Source organism: Pseudochaenichthys georgianus, chromosome 20 (genome assembly GCF_902827115.2).
Source record: "Pseudochaenichthys georgianus chromosome 20, fPseGeo1.2, whole genome shotgun sequence".
NCBI lineage: Eukaryota > Metazoa > Chordata > Actinopteri > Perciformes > Channichthyidae > Pseudochaenichthys > Pseudochaenichthys georgianus.
Window position 1 is genome coordinate 22,928,778 of NC_047522.1, and position 16,850 is coordinate 22,945,627.

General features: G+C 42.2%; 1 protein-coding gene across 1 annotated transcript in view; it reads left to right on the forward strand.

The window, feature by feature from the left end:
• The window catches only part of LOC117465683 (solute carrier family 22 member 13-like), a 28,070-nt gene extending 12,340 nt beyond the window's left edge, over positions 1 to 15,730 (forward strand). The window contains exons 3-10 of the mRNA XM_034108648.1: positions 431 to 585; positions 8,167 to 8,338; positions 10,806 to 10,926; positions 13,112 to 13,206; positions 13,347 to 13,561; positions 13,647 to 13,755; positions 13,831 to 14,025; positions 15,567 to 15,730. Of these exons, the coding sequence (XP_033964539.1) occupies positions 431 to 585; positions 8,167 to 8,338; positions 10,806 to 10,926; positions 13,112 to 13,206; positions 13,347 to 13,561; positions 13,647 to 13,755; positions 13,831 to 14,025; positions 15,567 to 15,630 (1,126 nt within the window). The 3' untranslated portion in view covers positions 15,631 to 15,730. The remainder of the gene's footprint in view (positions 1 to 430; positions 586 to 8,166; positions 8,339 to 10,805; positions 10,927 to 13,111; positions 13,207 to 13,346; positions 13,562 to 13,646; positions 13,756 to 13,830; positions 14,026 to 15,566) is intronic.
• Positions 15,731 to 16,850: the final 1,120 nt, after the last annotated feature.

Sequence of the window (16,850 nt, forward strand, 5' to 3'; positions counted from 1 at the left end):
CGAAGGAAATTGTTGTGCCAGAGCCATACAAATATAACAAACACAGCAGCATGATAATAATAATAAAACTATACACTAAACGTGCAATTAAATATCTACAGGAAACAGACATAATTAATGTAAATATTAACAGTCTTTAGTAGTGCAAATAAACGCTGTGGCAGATACGTAATTGCACGTTATCATAGCACATTCTTAACAATAATAATATTGCACATGTCATATAGCAGCGAGTGTTTTGTAATGATGGTAATGATATTTATATTGCAGATAGTGTTGGTGTGGAAGTTCTCAGTTCCCTTTACTGAAGGGTGACGAGTTATAGAGTTTGATGGCCACTGGGTGGAAAGACCTCCTGTGGTGGTTAATCTTGTCTGTAGTTTATATCGTGTTGAGGTGAAAGCATACGTCTTCTCTCCTCTCCCTGCAGGTTTGGACGGCGCTTCGCGATCCTGCTCTGTGTTTCTCTCCTCCTGTTCTTCAGTGTTGGATCAGCTTTCTCCCCCAACATCTACGTTTACATGGTTTTCAAATTTCTCTGCGGCACCTCGAGTATCAACCTTCAGATGAACACATCTGTGATGGGTAGGTTTGTTCTTCCCATCATCATTAGCTATTTTACCTGTTAGGCCCCGAGCCTACTACACTTCTAAAAGGGGAAAATTAATAATCTTTGTTCTCAAAGTAATGATAAACCTGTGAGTTGGATGTAGAAAAGTCAAAATGAATATAGATGTTTTTTATTTTAAAGAAAATTCAGATTGCATATAGTAAAAAAATGTAAATTATAGTGTCTGTCCAAAAATACTTTTTTACTTATAGTGAAAACTAGCCTTGAATGATGGGTTCGTAGACTAAAAGCTTTAGGAATCCAAAGTACAATATATAATAAGTACCCTGTATCAAGATTGATGCAAAACAAGTGACATTTGACCTTTTTAGAGAGATTTAGCAAAAAAACAACACTTCCGGGGTCATTTGGGTGGATTTTCCATATCTCTGCCCCCCTTGGTCGATTTTGATGATTGACACCTCTTTCTAACCGTCAGAGCCAATGGAATCGAGGGAAAGTTCCACATACACACACAGGTTACCAAATAAGGAGTGATAGTGATGCGTAGAAAAACCGGAAGCTGCGCTAGCCTCTGGTGGCTACCATTATTAGCTCATTTTGATTCTCCGTTTTTGACAGACACATTGGATTAACCTATGGATTAACCTTCAGTCGCGTTTTTTCTCGTTGTAATGCCATTGAACACAACTTTTGATCAGAATAAGAGCTAAAGTGAGCATATCTCCGTGTTTTGCTACCTAAAGCTACGTTGTGTGTTGTCTGTATTTGCTTCCCCTGTCACGAGTTCTGATCACTCAGTGATGATCCTTACGGCCCGTCTACACTACAGGCATCAAAAAATCTTGAAGCTGGGCGTGTCTGAGGCTTGGCGATTTCTCGCGCCCAAGGCGACCAACAACCAATCAGGAGTCGCCCGCCCCCCGCCCGCCCCCGGCATACAAAGCAAAAAAAAGCCTGCTACTTCTCCACTATTGCCAAAATGGATGCCGGTTTTGTAGCAAGGGTAGCGTTGGTTTATGCAATGTCTCGCAGGAGGCCACATATTGTGCGTCGCTGTTGGGTACATCCGATATTCAGAAAACGTCTGCAACGGGGGAATACCACGTTCTTGTCCAAGAGCTCCGCCTGGAAGGTGTACTGTTTCAGCAGTACTTCAGGATGAGCAAAGACGTGTTCGACGAGTTGCTGGGGAAAGTCGGTCCACTGATTGCAAAGGCAGACACCCGTATGCGTTTGTCAATCGGACCCGCCGAGCGACTCGCCATCTGCCTACGGTACGTTTTGTGTATTTCTACTTCTTTAATATGACTCTGTATATAAAGAGAGAGAATGCATGCAATGGATGAATGAAGTCTGTGATTTAGTTCAGATGAATGACATTAATTAAGATAGCTAGGTAAACACAGTATTGCTCCCCTGTGTGTGTCTGTGGTGTGTCTGTGATCTGTGGTGTGTGTGTGGGTCTGTGTGTCTGTCTGTGGTATGTGTGTGTGTCTGTGGTGTGTGTGTGTCTGTGGTCTGTGTGTGTGTCTGTGGTCTGTGTGTGTGTCTGTGGTCTGTGTGTGTCTGTGGTATGTGTGTGTGTGTGTGTGTGTGTGTGTGTGTGTGTGTGTGTGTATCTGTGGTATGTGGGTGTGTGTGTGGTGTGTGTGTGTGTGTGTGTGTGTGTGTGGTGTGTGTGTGTGGTGTGTTGTGTGTGTGTGTGTGTGTGTGTGTGTGTGTGTGTGTGTGTGTGTGTGTCTGTCTGTCGTATGTGTGTGTGTCTGTGGTATGTGTGTGTGTGTGTGTGTGTCTGTGGTATGTGTGTGTGTCTGTGGTGTGTGTGTGTGTCTGTGGTATGTGTGTTGTGTGTGTGTGTGTGTGTGTGTGTGTGTGTGTGTGTGTGTGTGTGTGTGGTGTGTGTGTGTGTGTGTGTGTGTGTGTGTGTGTGTGTGTGTGTGTGTGTGTTGTGTGTGTGTGTGTGTGTGTGTGTGTGTGTGTGTGTGTGTGTGTGTGTGTGTTTGTGGTCTGTGTGTGTCTTTGGTGTGTGGGGCGGGGGGATCTGTGTCTGCGTAAATCATGTATATTACTTTTTTCTCAGGTACCTGGCAACCGGTGACTCATACAGGACCATAGCATTCAGCTATCGGGTCGGGCATGCAACAGTGGCTGTCATCGTGAAGGAGGTTGCGGGTGCCATCTGGTGATCCAGGCTCCGGCAAATTCTGGGTCCCTGTACTTTAACTACAAGTCCACCCACTCCTTGGTACTGCTGGCTGTAGTGGATGCCCAGTACCTCTTCAGGGTAGTGGATGTCGGAGGTTTTAGAAGGAGCAGCGACAGTGGGAGCCTGCGGAATTCCGCTTTTGGAGAGGGCCTCCGAGATGGCAGTCTGCAGCTCCCACCTGACACCCTCATCCCAGGAGCAGAGCGGCTCGGCCTTCTTCCCCATGTCTTCGTTGGAGATGAGGCTTTTCCGCTGCTGGACAACCTGCTGCGTCCGTTCCCTGGACGCCAGATCACGCGTGAAAGGAGGCTGTTCAACTACCGCCTCAGCCGGGCCAGGTTGGTGGTTGAATGTGCGTTTGGCATCCTCTCATCTCAGTGGAGAATGTTCCGGCGTGTCATCACCACCAGCCCGGAGGTAACAGAGTTGTGTGTGAAGGCCGCCTGTGTGTTGCACAACTTCCTCCGCAGGAAGACAATAGGAAGGTCATCACGCACACCTGTCGTCGCAGAGTCAAGTGATGAAGCTCCAACCCTGCGCGATACACCTAGGATGGGCTCAAACAACGCCACACGCCGATCCATCCAACTGCGGGAGACCTTCTGCTCCTATCTGAATGAGGAGGGTGCCGTGTCATGGCAGCAGAACGTGGTGTAGTGTCACCATGGCTCCTCCAAACCAAAAGCTCTTTTAAGATATCACCACCCCTGAGGAATGAACTGGGTGTACCCCAAGGATCTATCCTGGGCCCAATACTATTCAGCCTTTATATAAATGACTTGCCCTCAGTGTGCACTGGATGTGAGGTGCAAATGTACGCTGATGACACTGTCATTTATGTCCATGCAAAAACCAAGGCCCAAGCTGCGGCCAAATTAAATGATGCAATGGTTCATGTAAATCAATGGCTTACTGACTCACAGCTATATCTGAATGTTAAGAAGACAGTCTGTATGTTTTTTAGCAAGACCAACACTGTATCACACTGTGAACCCAAGGTCTATGTGTCTGGGGAGGTCATTCAAACAGTTACACATTTTACAAATATCTAGGCATTATCCTTGACACTACTCTATCCTTCAATAAACAAGTGAGAAAGGTAATGCAAATAACTAAATACAATCTAGCACATTTTAGATATATAAGGAACTGTTTGACAACACCTGTTGCAAAACTATATATGACTGCCATGATCCTTCCCCACCTAACATACTGTATGACCAGCTGGACCCAGGCGAATAGCACAACATTAAGGCCTATCCTGTCACTTTACAAGCAAGCTCTCAAAGTTTTTGACAAAAAACCAAAGCTATACCACCATTGCAAAATCCTGGACAAACATAACCTGCTCAGCTGGGAAAATATATTAAAACACACTGATGCATGTCTCATTTTTAAAATTCTAAACGGCAAGGCACCCCCCCCGCTCTGCACTTTTATACAACAGAAAAATTCAAACAGTAGAACCACAAGGTCTGCCCTAAGAGGGGACTGTGTAGTCTCTCTTAGGTCCAGTTCCTTTGGCAAACACTGTTTCTCTGTGAGGGCATTTACACTCTGGAACACGATACCAATACAGATCAGGAATAACACCTCTTATCATACATTTAACCACAATCATAAGAACTGGCTTTTAAACAATCAAAAATGTGAACACTTTTAACTGAATCAAGGTGTGATGATATTTCATCTGTTTGCATGTTTGTTTGTTCCTCTCTATTGTTGTACTGCTATTTATTTATTCTTGTACTGCTATTTATTTATTGGTGTACTGATGTTGTCTGCTGTACTCTATTTAATTATGTTTTTATTTTCTAGTCTTGTTGTGGTCAGTTAACATCTTGCCAAGGACAACAGTTGAAAATTAGCCTGCTGGCTAATACTGGATCATTTACAGCAATGTGAATTAATGTGCACTGTCCTTTAAATAAAATAGAAAAAAAAAAAAAAAAAAAGAGCTACCCATTTTCTTTAAAGAGCAAATATTCCAAATGAGCCATTTTAAAATCAAACATTCCTAATTAACATGTTTCTTGAATTGATATTATTATATTATGATATGACTAACAACCTTTTTCTTTCAGCCCTGTTTACTGATAAACCACTCATAATTTCAATAGGTTTTCACTGAACAATTACAGAAGAAAGCACATTATATATACCGACATACATGAAGCATCTGGTAAGTTGCAACTGACAAACCACATGAACAAGTGAAGACACAGTATAGCCATAACATACTTTAAATAACGTTTTATTTGGTAATGTTGTGAGTGAAGTGTGTGTGATGAGTGATGAGTGTAATCTTTTGTAATGTGGATCAGTATGTGTGCAAAAATTAGCTGGTGTATCCCGAGGCGGACTCTTGCCCTCTGTCCCCTTGTCATCAGCCTCATGGTGGGCAAGAAGCTCTTAAAAAACTGCAAGTCCTCGTCCTCCTCCACCACTGGTGGGGTTTGCTGGGCAATTGCTGACAGCAGACAGCAGACTTCTTTCGAACGGGGACATCTCCCTCTCCCTCCCCCGTGTTTTGCCCCGGAGCTCAGCATTCTCCACCTGGCTGGCTGCTGCTGGCTGACTGGCGGGCTGACTGGTGGACTGGCTGGTGGACTGGCTGGCTGACTGGCTGGCTGGCTCACTCTCTACCTGGCTCTCTTCCTCTGCCAGCAGGGTGGATGGAGGCAGGGTCTGCCGGGGGACATTGCTGGACGTCTCACGGTCTATGATGAATGGGGTTAAAAACCCCATCACTGCCATGAAACGCCAGGGCTTGTACCCCCCTGCAGACCCTGCCCCGCTTCTTTTTGCCTCCTTCTCCATATTCTTCTCCTTGCGGAACCTGTCCCTCAGAGTCTTCCATCTCTTTTTGCACACATCCTCTAATACAATTAAATGAAATAATAAAGTTAATAAATAATAAAGTTAATTTCTTGAATTTACTAAATTATTCCTCCATTAATGAATGCAATTGTTATGCTACATTCCATGCGGGCTAAATATACTGTCTATGCTTGATAGCTGTGCATGTATGTTATGTTATATATTAAGGGTAATATTAGTATATTATACATATACATATATATATATATTATATATTATTATTATATTAATATATTAAGATATAAGATTATATATTATGCTTATACTTATTATATTATTTTTTATTTTTATATTAATATATATTATATGTTATGCTACATTACTAGCTGTCCATTTAATGTTAAAATGAAGTAAACTGGATATAAACTCCCCAAACAGTTGAAAACCAGTTTCACCAACTGTCTCTGCCACCTCCCGCCATGCCTGGTTCCTCCGGTTTAGGTCCCGGTAGGTGAACAGAGTACAGTCATACAGGACTGGGACATTTGCCACGGCAATGATTAATTTGTCCTCCATTTTATGACATATGGAAAATAGTCAAGACCTGCGGTATCAGCATACACGCGGTTTGATTGGCTAGCGCTTGTACTGGCGGGAATTGCATAAACGGGATTTGATTGGCTCAAAAGTTGAACATTGTTCAACTTTTGATGCCGATAGATGCTCGCGATGCTTGCAAAGCCACGCTCCGCTCCCCACAATGCAGTTCGGCATTACGTCACCCCATTCAAGTGAATGGGCGAAGCGTTGAAAGCATTTTTCGATGCCTGTAGTGTAGACGGGACGTTATATTTCTATAATCTGTGGAATCTCAGGATGTTATCTAAGCTTGTTTGTGCAGATCCAATAAGTATATCGATCGGTATACAGTTGCAAGAACCTTTGTGAACCCTTTGGAATGACCTGGATTTCTGCATAAATTGGTCATAAAATGTGTTCTGATCTTCATCTAAGTCACAACAATAGACAAACACAGTCTGCTTAAACTAATACCACACAAACAATTATATGTTTTCATGTTTTTATTGAACACACCATGTAAACATTCACAGTGCAGGGTGGAAATGTGAACCCCTAGGCCAGGGGTAGGCAAGTAAGTTTGGCCGTGGGCCAATTTTTTGCTGAGCCACAAGATGGCGGGCCAGAACATAATCAAAGCCTAATTCAAGGAATTGATTTTGGTAAGAGGGCGAAGCGCCACTGTTCCCCGGTTCAGAAAAAACTCTATCGCTGATAACCCTCCCCATCAACACTCCGATGCTCAGTCAGATCCACTGATTGGTTCACTGGTGATGATATAGACGCCCAATCCAGAGCCTCTGGCTAGACCCGCCCAAAGGGAGGCTCGTCCTCTCTAGCCCCATTTCAGTCCCAAAGCCAGGGCTATTATCTGTATTTTAACAGACTTATCTTTTAAATTGAGGTGTATTTATTGTTCTCTTCAAAGTAAATGTTTCTCTGAAATTGTAGGGAGGATGGTCCTCCCTTTCCTCAATGGACGAGCCTCCACTGAGTAAAGTAGAGTTATTAACTAGTGTTATTTAACAGTTTTATTCTGATAAGTATTGTCAAGTTCTCTGGGTTTTTGGCATTTATTTGAGTGTTTGCCCACGTTTGAGAGGCTTGAGGGGCAACAGAGGACGCATGGACAACTGGAATCCTTTTTCCTTTTCTTTATTTCAACTTTTCAAGGACACATTAGGATTTGTTCAGGTTGAAAACACAATAAATCAATTACAGCATGTTTTGCTTTGCAATTTAATATATTATAACCTAAATTAATCAGTAACCAAGTATTTTACTCAAACTTAATGTATTTAATAGTTAAATAAATACATTAATTGACCTGGTTCCCCACAACCACACATTTGCCATATGTGACCCGCTCTATCGAAATCAGTCGGAAATCGCAACGGCTCATTTAAAAATAAACGTGGATTTGCGTAAAAAACTAGTTTTTCGGGTGTTTTGTTTGATTTTAAATAAACAAAGTCTTGGCTTTCAGAATATGGAACTTTTATTTCCAAAATCACACGATAAATACATGTTTGAAGCTTGTAAAGGGAAGATGACATGCTCTCCCTCGCGCTCTGCTCTTCCACAGCGCTGCTTCCCCTCCCTCCGCTGACATTATGAATGTATGTCGGGACAGAATTTATTTTACCGGACAAATTCGAAACTTACCGGTCATGTTTCAATAATAATAATAATAATGGTGTAGCAACGTTTCCGTTAGCAGGTAATCACCAGACTATGACAGGATATGCTGATGTTTAAAACTCAGTTAATGGGAGTAATTTGTATATTGCTTCAGTTTATAATCATTTTTCAATAAATGATTCCACAAACAACAAACAACATAATTATTACATTCAAACAAACTACTTGTAGTAGATGAAGTACATTATTCAAAAGTTTACATTAACTTTGGATAATAACACGGGAGAAATGGATCCTCTCTTTTCCTCTCTCCCTCCCTCTAAATGTCTATATATCTCTGTTACAGGGGTGGAGTGGACTGGTCCCTCTTACGCTGCTCGTTCCACGACAATCATCGTAACGTTCTTCGGTGTGGGAATTATCTTACTGTCGGGCATCGCCTATTTAATCCGCTACTGGAGGATCCTGCAGCTGGTGCTCTTCAGTCCTCTTCTCGTCCTCTTTGCAGTCTATTACAGGTCAGCAGTAACACTCGCGATAAGAGTGGTTTGAATTATAACAAGGAAAAGTGTGTGATTTTTATCCTGTGTGTCTTTAGGCAAGGCAAGTTTATTTATATAGCACCTTTCAACACAAGGCAATTCAAAGTGATTTACAGAAATGAAAGACATTAAGAAACAAATTATAACATGGCATTTAAAACACATTTAAAAGCAAAGATAATAAAGCATGAATAACAAAGGAACATGAATTAAAGTTGCAGTGCAGTGTGAGATACACACATTTGAAATGTTTAGCTCTGACTCTCAATCATTGCTAACCTTTTAGCAGAAATAGTTTTCTTTGACCTCACTTTCTTTCTACTTTCTTTTTAAGTAGAAAAATATTGATGCTGGTTTATAAAGCACTGAATGGTTTAGGCCCAAAATACATTACTGACCTCCTGCTAAATGATGAACCATCCAGATCTCTCAGGTCTTCAGGGACTGGTCAGCTTTCTGTCCCCAGAGTCAGAACTACACATGGAGAAGCAGCGTTCAGTTATTATGCTCCAAATATCTGGAACAAACTCCCAGAAACCTGCAGGTCCGCTGCAACTCTGACTACTTTCAAATCCAGGCTGAAGACTTTTCTTTTTGTCGCTGCTTTTAATTGAACTTTTCATATCTTAAACTGCACTGTAACTTTTATCCATGTACTTTTTCTAAACCTAATTAAACTCCATGACATTTATGAGAGGGACTGCTCGAAAGCAGAGATATTTGGAATATCTGGCATCGACGGATGAAAAATAGTGTTTTGGTAACACGGAGTGTTTTGGTAACACTTTAAAGACTTTGTTATGGAAGCAAAGCAGGGGAGGGGGTGTGTACAGCCTCCTGAGGGTCCGATTGTGGATGTCATGCGAGCAAAAAATGGTGAAGAAAGTCTGTCTAAATTAAATCATATTTTAGACTGCACTGTAACTTTTATCCATGTATTTTTCCTTAATGTTTATTTTATTAGCTTTTCTTTTTTAATGCTTAATGTCTTTCATTTCTTTTTTGTAAAGCACTTTGAATTACCCTGCGTCGAAAAGTGCTATATAAATAAACTTGCCTTGCCTTGCCTTGCCTTGCCTTAACTTATCCTTTAGTTATTTCAAGTGTTTCATGCTAAACGAACCCCGCTTTGGAAAATTCTAATCTGCAACCCAATATTCCGAAAATTCAACAGGCCATATTTGTGTACAGTGGCATTTCTATATGTACAAAAGTGGTGGGGCACAAAAAACTTCGATGTCTATAAGCTTCTGCAGTGAGGTTCGTGGCTGGTGAGACACTGGCACTGACTCTTCAGGTTTACAAATATTATATTTTGACCTAAATCAAAATATAATATTATTTTCAAAAGCCTCTTTAGTCTGATGCTTCAATTACTTTTAAACAGACAGTTCAACAGAAGGATACCCAAAAAATGTAATTGTATCATTTAAATATTGAATTGTTCTCTCTTAGTAAGATCCCATTTTCAATAACATTGTGGTCTTACCTTGACTTGAAGATGAAGTCCATTTGCCTATCCCTCTGGACAAAAATCTCTATTACTTTTTTGTAAAAGTCCACCTTCTTGTAGTTTCAAAAGTCTATCATAAATCTAATCGATGGATTTATGATTCGAAAATGATAAAAGTAGGGTAGACATGTGGATATTATCCGGCTGAACAAAACGTGCATTTATCTAACAGCTACGTTTCCCACAGATCTTATTTGGAGCTATTTTCTAAAATCCTATGGAGAAATCTCGTTGCTTTTTTGTGGAGGGAAACCATGCGCAGCTTACTTCCTGCTTTTAGGACGCGTCTCTCTCCTCCTCTTCACCTGCTCTTCACACACACCACACTTTTCGCGGCACGCATACTTACAGCCAATCAGCTCTGAATTATGTGAGATGACGTATGGTGGGGATGGCAGCACTTTGCCCCTATGGTCATTATTTTTTGGCACACACATTAAATAGGAAAATACTCTGAGCATGCGCAGTGTAGTTTTTGCAGTCACCGTTCACTTAGACAGTCAGAGGGAGGGGCAGGATCAGGTTTTGTCCCACATGGCTCTAAACAGCTCAATAGGCACACACTGTAGACACTAATTAGAAGAACACAGACTAAAACAGCAATGTACAGACGAATCAGAGCATTAAACATGATCTTAAAATATATTTTATATATATTTTAATTTATTTTTTGCATTTTGTTGTAATCATTATTTTAATACTTTCTGCTGACACTAGGTGGGGCTGTGCCCCTAATGACCAGTCGCCACTGTTTGTGTAGCATATCAAATGAATTTGCTCCCAGACATTCATGGGGCTTGCTAGTTTTGGACCCCATCTGTAACCCCGTCTTTTAGTGTACAGTTTTGCTGTTATGCTGCAGTGTTTGTTGTATTTTCGTGTCTCTGGCACAACAATTTCCTTCGGGATAAAGTCTTATCTTATCTTAAGGTTTCTCCCAGAGTCCGCCCGCTGGCTGATCACCCAGGGCAGGAAGGAGGAGGCGCTGAAGGAGCTGCAGAGGGCGGCCCAGCTGAACGGGACCACGGTACCAGAACATCTGCTGGACCAGGTGAGCTGTGTCAACGCTATAAACCTACGGAAGACGATTGGGGCCACATGAGATCAGTTTTTGGAGATCTGCTAAAAAGGTAAAAGTCAGAATTCTGAGGGGACAAAAAACTAATTCTGAGAAATCAGAATTCTAAGTTTAAAGTGGCAAAAAAGTATTTCTGAGAAAAAAAGTAAAAAATCTGAGGAAAAGTCCATTATTTTTAGAATAGGTTATTATTATTACTCCTCCTTCGCGTCGAAAGGAGCCAGTTGAGGTGGTTCGGGCACCTAGTTAGGATGCCACCTGGGCGCCTCCCTAGGGAGGTGTTCCAGGCACGTCCAGCTGGGAAGAGACCAAGGGGTAGACCTAGCACCAGGTGGAGGGATTATATCTCTTCGCTGGCCTGGGAGCGCCTTGGGACCCCCCAGTCAGAGCTGGTGGATGTGGGGAAAGGAATGTTTGGGGCTCTCTGCTGGAACTGATACCCCCGCGACCCGACCACGGATAAGCGGGAGAAGATGGATGGATAAATCTATTCTAGTAGACCTCAACAATGGAATTATGATCATTGCAAATGGCCATGACAGGTCTCCTTTAATAAAATGTGGCCTCGTTTTTTTCTCTCTCTATGAACCCTCCAGGGCTCCGTAGAATTGTTAGGAAAAAGTCAATACTCTGAATTTTAAGAAAAATTGGAATACTGTTTAAAACGTTTTTTTAAATATAAAAAAAATGATACGAACCTACGGAGCCCTGGAGGGTTCATAGAGAGAAAAATAAATAAAACGTGGCCACGCTTTAGTAACTCGTGCGCACGAGTTACTAAAGCGTACGCACGAGTTACTAAAACGTGCGCACGAGTTACTAAAGCGTGGCCTCGTTTTGTGTGTGTGTGGGCATTTGTTTATGATAGTATCGTTCGTTCCGGTGCACTCCGGCAGGACTATAGCACATCGAGATTAAGATTAAACGAATTTTTTTCACTTGGGAATACACATATAACTATGGAGAACCAGATTTGTGTAAATTACTGTTCGTGGTAATTTGAAAACAAATGCCGGGGGTGTCGGGGACACACAAACACACCGAACACGCACACACAGAGCGGAGCGCGGAGCACACACACACACACACACACACACACACACACACACACACACACACACACACACACACACACACACACACACACACACACACACACACACACACACACACACACACACACACACACACACACACACACACACACACACACACACATCATGCGCCCCGGTGACAGGACTTCCTTCATAAAACGAAGGGGAATGGAATACTCTGGTAGTTCGATGTGTGTAGAGATGTGTGTGGTTAAACGTAGCAGCCTCGATCTCTATTCAGCGGTTCTAATGAAGGGCAAGGCAGTGAAGTAAACAGTAAAATGCACCGCTCTTTGCAGCTGGTGCTGCTCTTCAGATTCTGGTGAATTACACGTTACTGCCTCCAGTGCCCTGTACGACGAAGCCAGTTCAACAGACCCTGGATATGTTTGATTTACCCGGCTTAACTAACCCTAACAAACGCGATGTCGCTAAGCGGTCCTACGAAGCTGGTTATTAACTCAGCAAATCAACCAGGGTTTCTCTGTCCGGTTGAGAGTGCGTTCACGTGAAAGGGACGAGGTTACCAACATTTGACCAATCACAAACATGGAGACGCGTGCTGACAGCGCAGCGTCATACTTCATGAATGAATAGTGTATAGCAAATCCTGCTTCGTAGTACAGGCCACTGGTGCCACAGAGATTTCATAAAGTGAAGGATGTTTTCCTTCTATAAAACAGCTGTGGGCAGCAGATACTGTAAGTCACGGACAGGAATCCCTCAATTTAAATAAAACGAGGCCATGCTTTATTAACTCGTGCGCACGCTTTATTAACTCGTGCCCACGCTTTAGTAACTCGTGCGCACGCTTTAGTAACTCGCACGAGTTACTAAAGCGTGCGCACGAGTTACTAAAGTGTGGCCACGTTTTATTTATTTTTCTCTCAATGAACCCTCCAGGGCTCCGTACGAATCCTCACAATTCAGATTTTTTTCCTCAAAAATAAAAAAAATCAGATCACTTTTTGTCCGATCTCAAAATAAAATCAAGTGGCCCTAATCCTCTTCAGTTCAAACCTCTTTGTGACACATACTCATTTTCTTTCTTTTCACTTCCTAAGCTTGAGACTGAGGGAACATCCGGAAGAAGAAACGTGTTCGACATCTTCCGGATATCGTATTTGAGAAAGCGTACTCTCATAATGGGCTACAACTGGTGGGTCTTCATAATAATTGCTATGACTAATGTTTATCAATGATATCTAATCGCCACGCTGTTAATTGTTCACATTTGTCACATTAATCCTCGATTGGGAACTTGAACAAAATGTCTTTCTTATTCTCCAACTGTACCAGGTTTGCTGTAAATCTTCTCTACTACGGACTGATCCTGAATGTGGGCAGCTTTGGCCTCAATATCTACCTCACACAGTTCATCTTTGGAGTCGTTGAATTACCTGCACAGGCTACTTCTTACGTTCTGATGCAACGCATTGGAAGGAGGACAGGACTAGTGGGCTTCCTTTTATTCGGGGGAGCTTCTTGCCTCATGGTCCTTGCCATCCCAAAAGGTATATAGTACATGAAAACATTTGTTATAGACGTGTCGTTTTTTTCACGTTCACTATGTGTTGCAATGTATTATTTCCCCATCAGATCTTCCTGCCGTGGTGACAACCATAGCAGTCATCGGGGTGTTTGCTGCTACTGCCAGTTTCAACGTAATCTATGCGTACACTACAGAATTATACCCAACTATTTTAAGGTAATGTCCCTCTTTTTCAATTGCATTTCAAGCGCTGTATGAACGCAGTCCATTCACCATTGTGCGTTCTTGCAGGCAGAATGGTTTTGGTGTGAACTCGATGTTTGGTCGCGTGGCGGGGATCCTGGCTCCACTGGTGAGGCTGCTGGACGTCTACCATCACTCCATCCCCATGCTGATATACGGCATCGTGCCCATCACTGCTGCTGGTCTCTGCTTGTTACTGCCTGAAACCCTCAATGTGGAACTCCAGGACCACACCGAGCCCGAGTGAGTGCAGTATACACAGCTTTATTTGAAAAACAAATGTATAGAGAGCCTAAGTCCCGCCCTTCTACAGTACTTCCGACCCATGGGACCTTATTTCGGAATAAGAATGTATTGAAGTCAATGGCGAGAGAGTAATTATTTTTCGATCCTCTGGTCTCGCACAACACACCAAGATGGCCGTCACCTTGGCACCTTTCACCCCTTTCTTTCAGATTGAGGTGAAAAGTATTACAGTAAACGAGGTGGAAATCATTACACGTCTGGGCATGTTGAGAGCTGCTATTACACAAAAGGGCAGTTAGTCTGTAAGAGCCAGCATGCGGGACCGGCTGTAGTCAGTCAGACAGCTCACGTGTTTCTTTAACATGTTTATTAGAAGCAGCATATAGTTGAGTTTGGCGACTAGGCTCGGGCATCATCACTGCATAGATATACATAGCACGATGAGTGATGATTAAATAACTAACCCCCGAGCCTGCAGGTGGAAGCTGGGGTGGTGGTGGGGCAGAAAGCAGCAGCGACGTGGAAGTAGCTGCAGCAATAGCAGCAGCAAGCAAAGCATAGAGAGATCTGGCAGGTTAATTAGAGCGGCATATTAAGGAGAGTCTGTTTGGTTGGTTGTAGAGCGGCAAGGGGCGTTAAGTATGAATGCAGCATACAGTAACGGAGCGTCCACACTACATCTTCAAAAATAGCTTGGAGCTGGGCGTGTCTGTAGCTTGGGGATTTCAAGCAACGCGACCAACAACCAATCACATGAATCTCCCGCCCCCGACATACAAAGCAAAAACCCCCGGGGATTTTATGAGAGCAATATATATATAAACTCCCCAAACAGGCGAAAACCTACCAGCTTCCCCCACTGTCTCTGCCACCTCCCTCCATGCCTGGTTCCTCCGGTTTGTATCCCGGTAGGTGAAGAGGGTCTGGTCATACAAAACCGGGTGATTTGCTACGGCGATAGTTAGTTTCTCCTCCAACTTTTTTTGAAATATAGAAATTAACGGCGGGATATCTCTCCCAGCTTAGACGCGGTTTGATTGGCTACGGCTTCAGCTGTCAGATTTTCAGAAACAGAATTTGATTGGCTGGCGCTGGCTGGCGCTGGCTACTCCGGCGTCTCCGGCGGAGACGGACCGCTATGCTACCCACAATTCAGTTCGGCGAAAAAGCGAGGCAACGTGACGTCACCCCATTCAAAGTGAATGGGCAGATTGAAGCTGTCGACGCTGTAGTGTGGACGGGCCGTGAGTGGTCGAGTTGACTGCCTGAACTAGCTTGCAGGCTTCGCCCCATTTATGACATCACTTACTCTTGGACTTTCTTGACTTGGAAATAAAAAAATTTAAATTGACAAACATCATATGTGTAATTCATGGCACAATTGAAACGGGATCAACAAATTATTTCTCTCGCCATTGACTACCATACATATTTTTTCCAAAATAAGGTCCCATGGTGGTCCACCAGAAAGGGAGGGACTTAGGCTCTCTATTAGGTGTAAATAATATAACAATCATTTGTTCTGTTTTTAATTCTAGAAATCCATCAAATGGAGCTTTGGAGAACCGACACAGTGAGGAAGTCATTCTTCCTTTATTATAGTCAGACAACTTTTCTACATGTATTTGCATTTTCTTTCAACCTCTTTTTATCGGTGTTGTTGGGATAAAAGTGTTATGTGAATAAAATGCAATTTACCAGAGCTTTGTTGAAAGTGTTGGAAAAAAATTATTGGGGCAACAATTTAGCTTCAGGGGGAACCTGAGATATTCACACAGAAATTACAACTTTATATAAATTAATAAAAAGCAAATAATTCATATTAATATTATTATACAGACATACAATTCCAATGCGTTTCGAATCTACATTCGCAACAAATAAATTAGTAAATGTTTGGATCTTTCTGCATACCCAGGATTTTAATGTCAAATGTACTTTTTGTATTCCTATTTGTCAAACCTATTTTTAATTAACACTGTGACCAAAAGAGAGAATTTTCCAAAAAGTTAACTGTGATTCGTTGTGGTAATTCTAAACTAAACAAACGGTAAACGATAAAAACTGATTGATTAAACCATTGAAGCAATTAGGCGGGTTATGCATCAACACATTATCACGATTATGAACACACACAGATTTAAACACTCGTTGGTGCCTCAAACGCATCGTCACGATTCTCCGTGTTCACCGTTAAATCAGCTGAGGAGAGAAACAGAACACACAGTTTTAAATGAAGGGATGCCACATTGATAACCATTTCCGAACAACAAAAGGAAATATATGGTACTCACTTTGTTTGAGTCTCTAAGCCTCCGACTCACTGGACACCGCGTCCGCAGAGTTTCTCAGAAGCCATCTGTTCTTGTGTGGAACGTGTCCGAAGCCTTCGTCGTAGTTTCCCTTTCTTCTGAACAGTTGTTGGTAGTGAAATATGCAGTAGAACTCCCCATGCAGTGGTGAGTAATTTTGCATGCTACAGTACAATAAGCAAAATTGTTTAGTTAAAGTTATGCTTCACTGTTCTGCTGTACCTTAAACCCCGATCCAAACGAAGCTGATTGGTCTTTGCTCAATTTATATGCGGTGGTGAAGCAACATTAAAACGGTTAATCATATATTTTAATTTGAATTGAATAGCCATATCTTAAGGTAGCTTATCGTGATACAGTCTTACAAGTATAATAAATAATATGTTTTACAGTTCAATAGTCTGCTATTCAGGCTAATGCCAAGTTCATCGATATTTCAATAACAATCAGTTTTGTAAATCATTAATAATTGTTGCAGTTGATTGATTTGTGTCGATTATGTCGGTATCT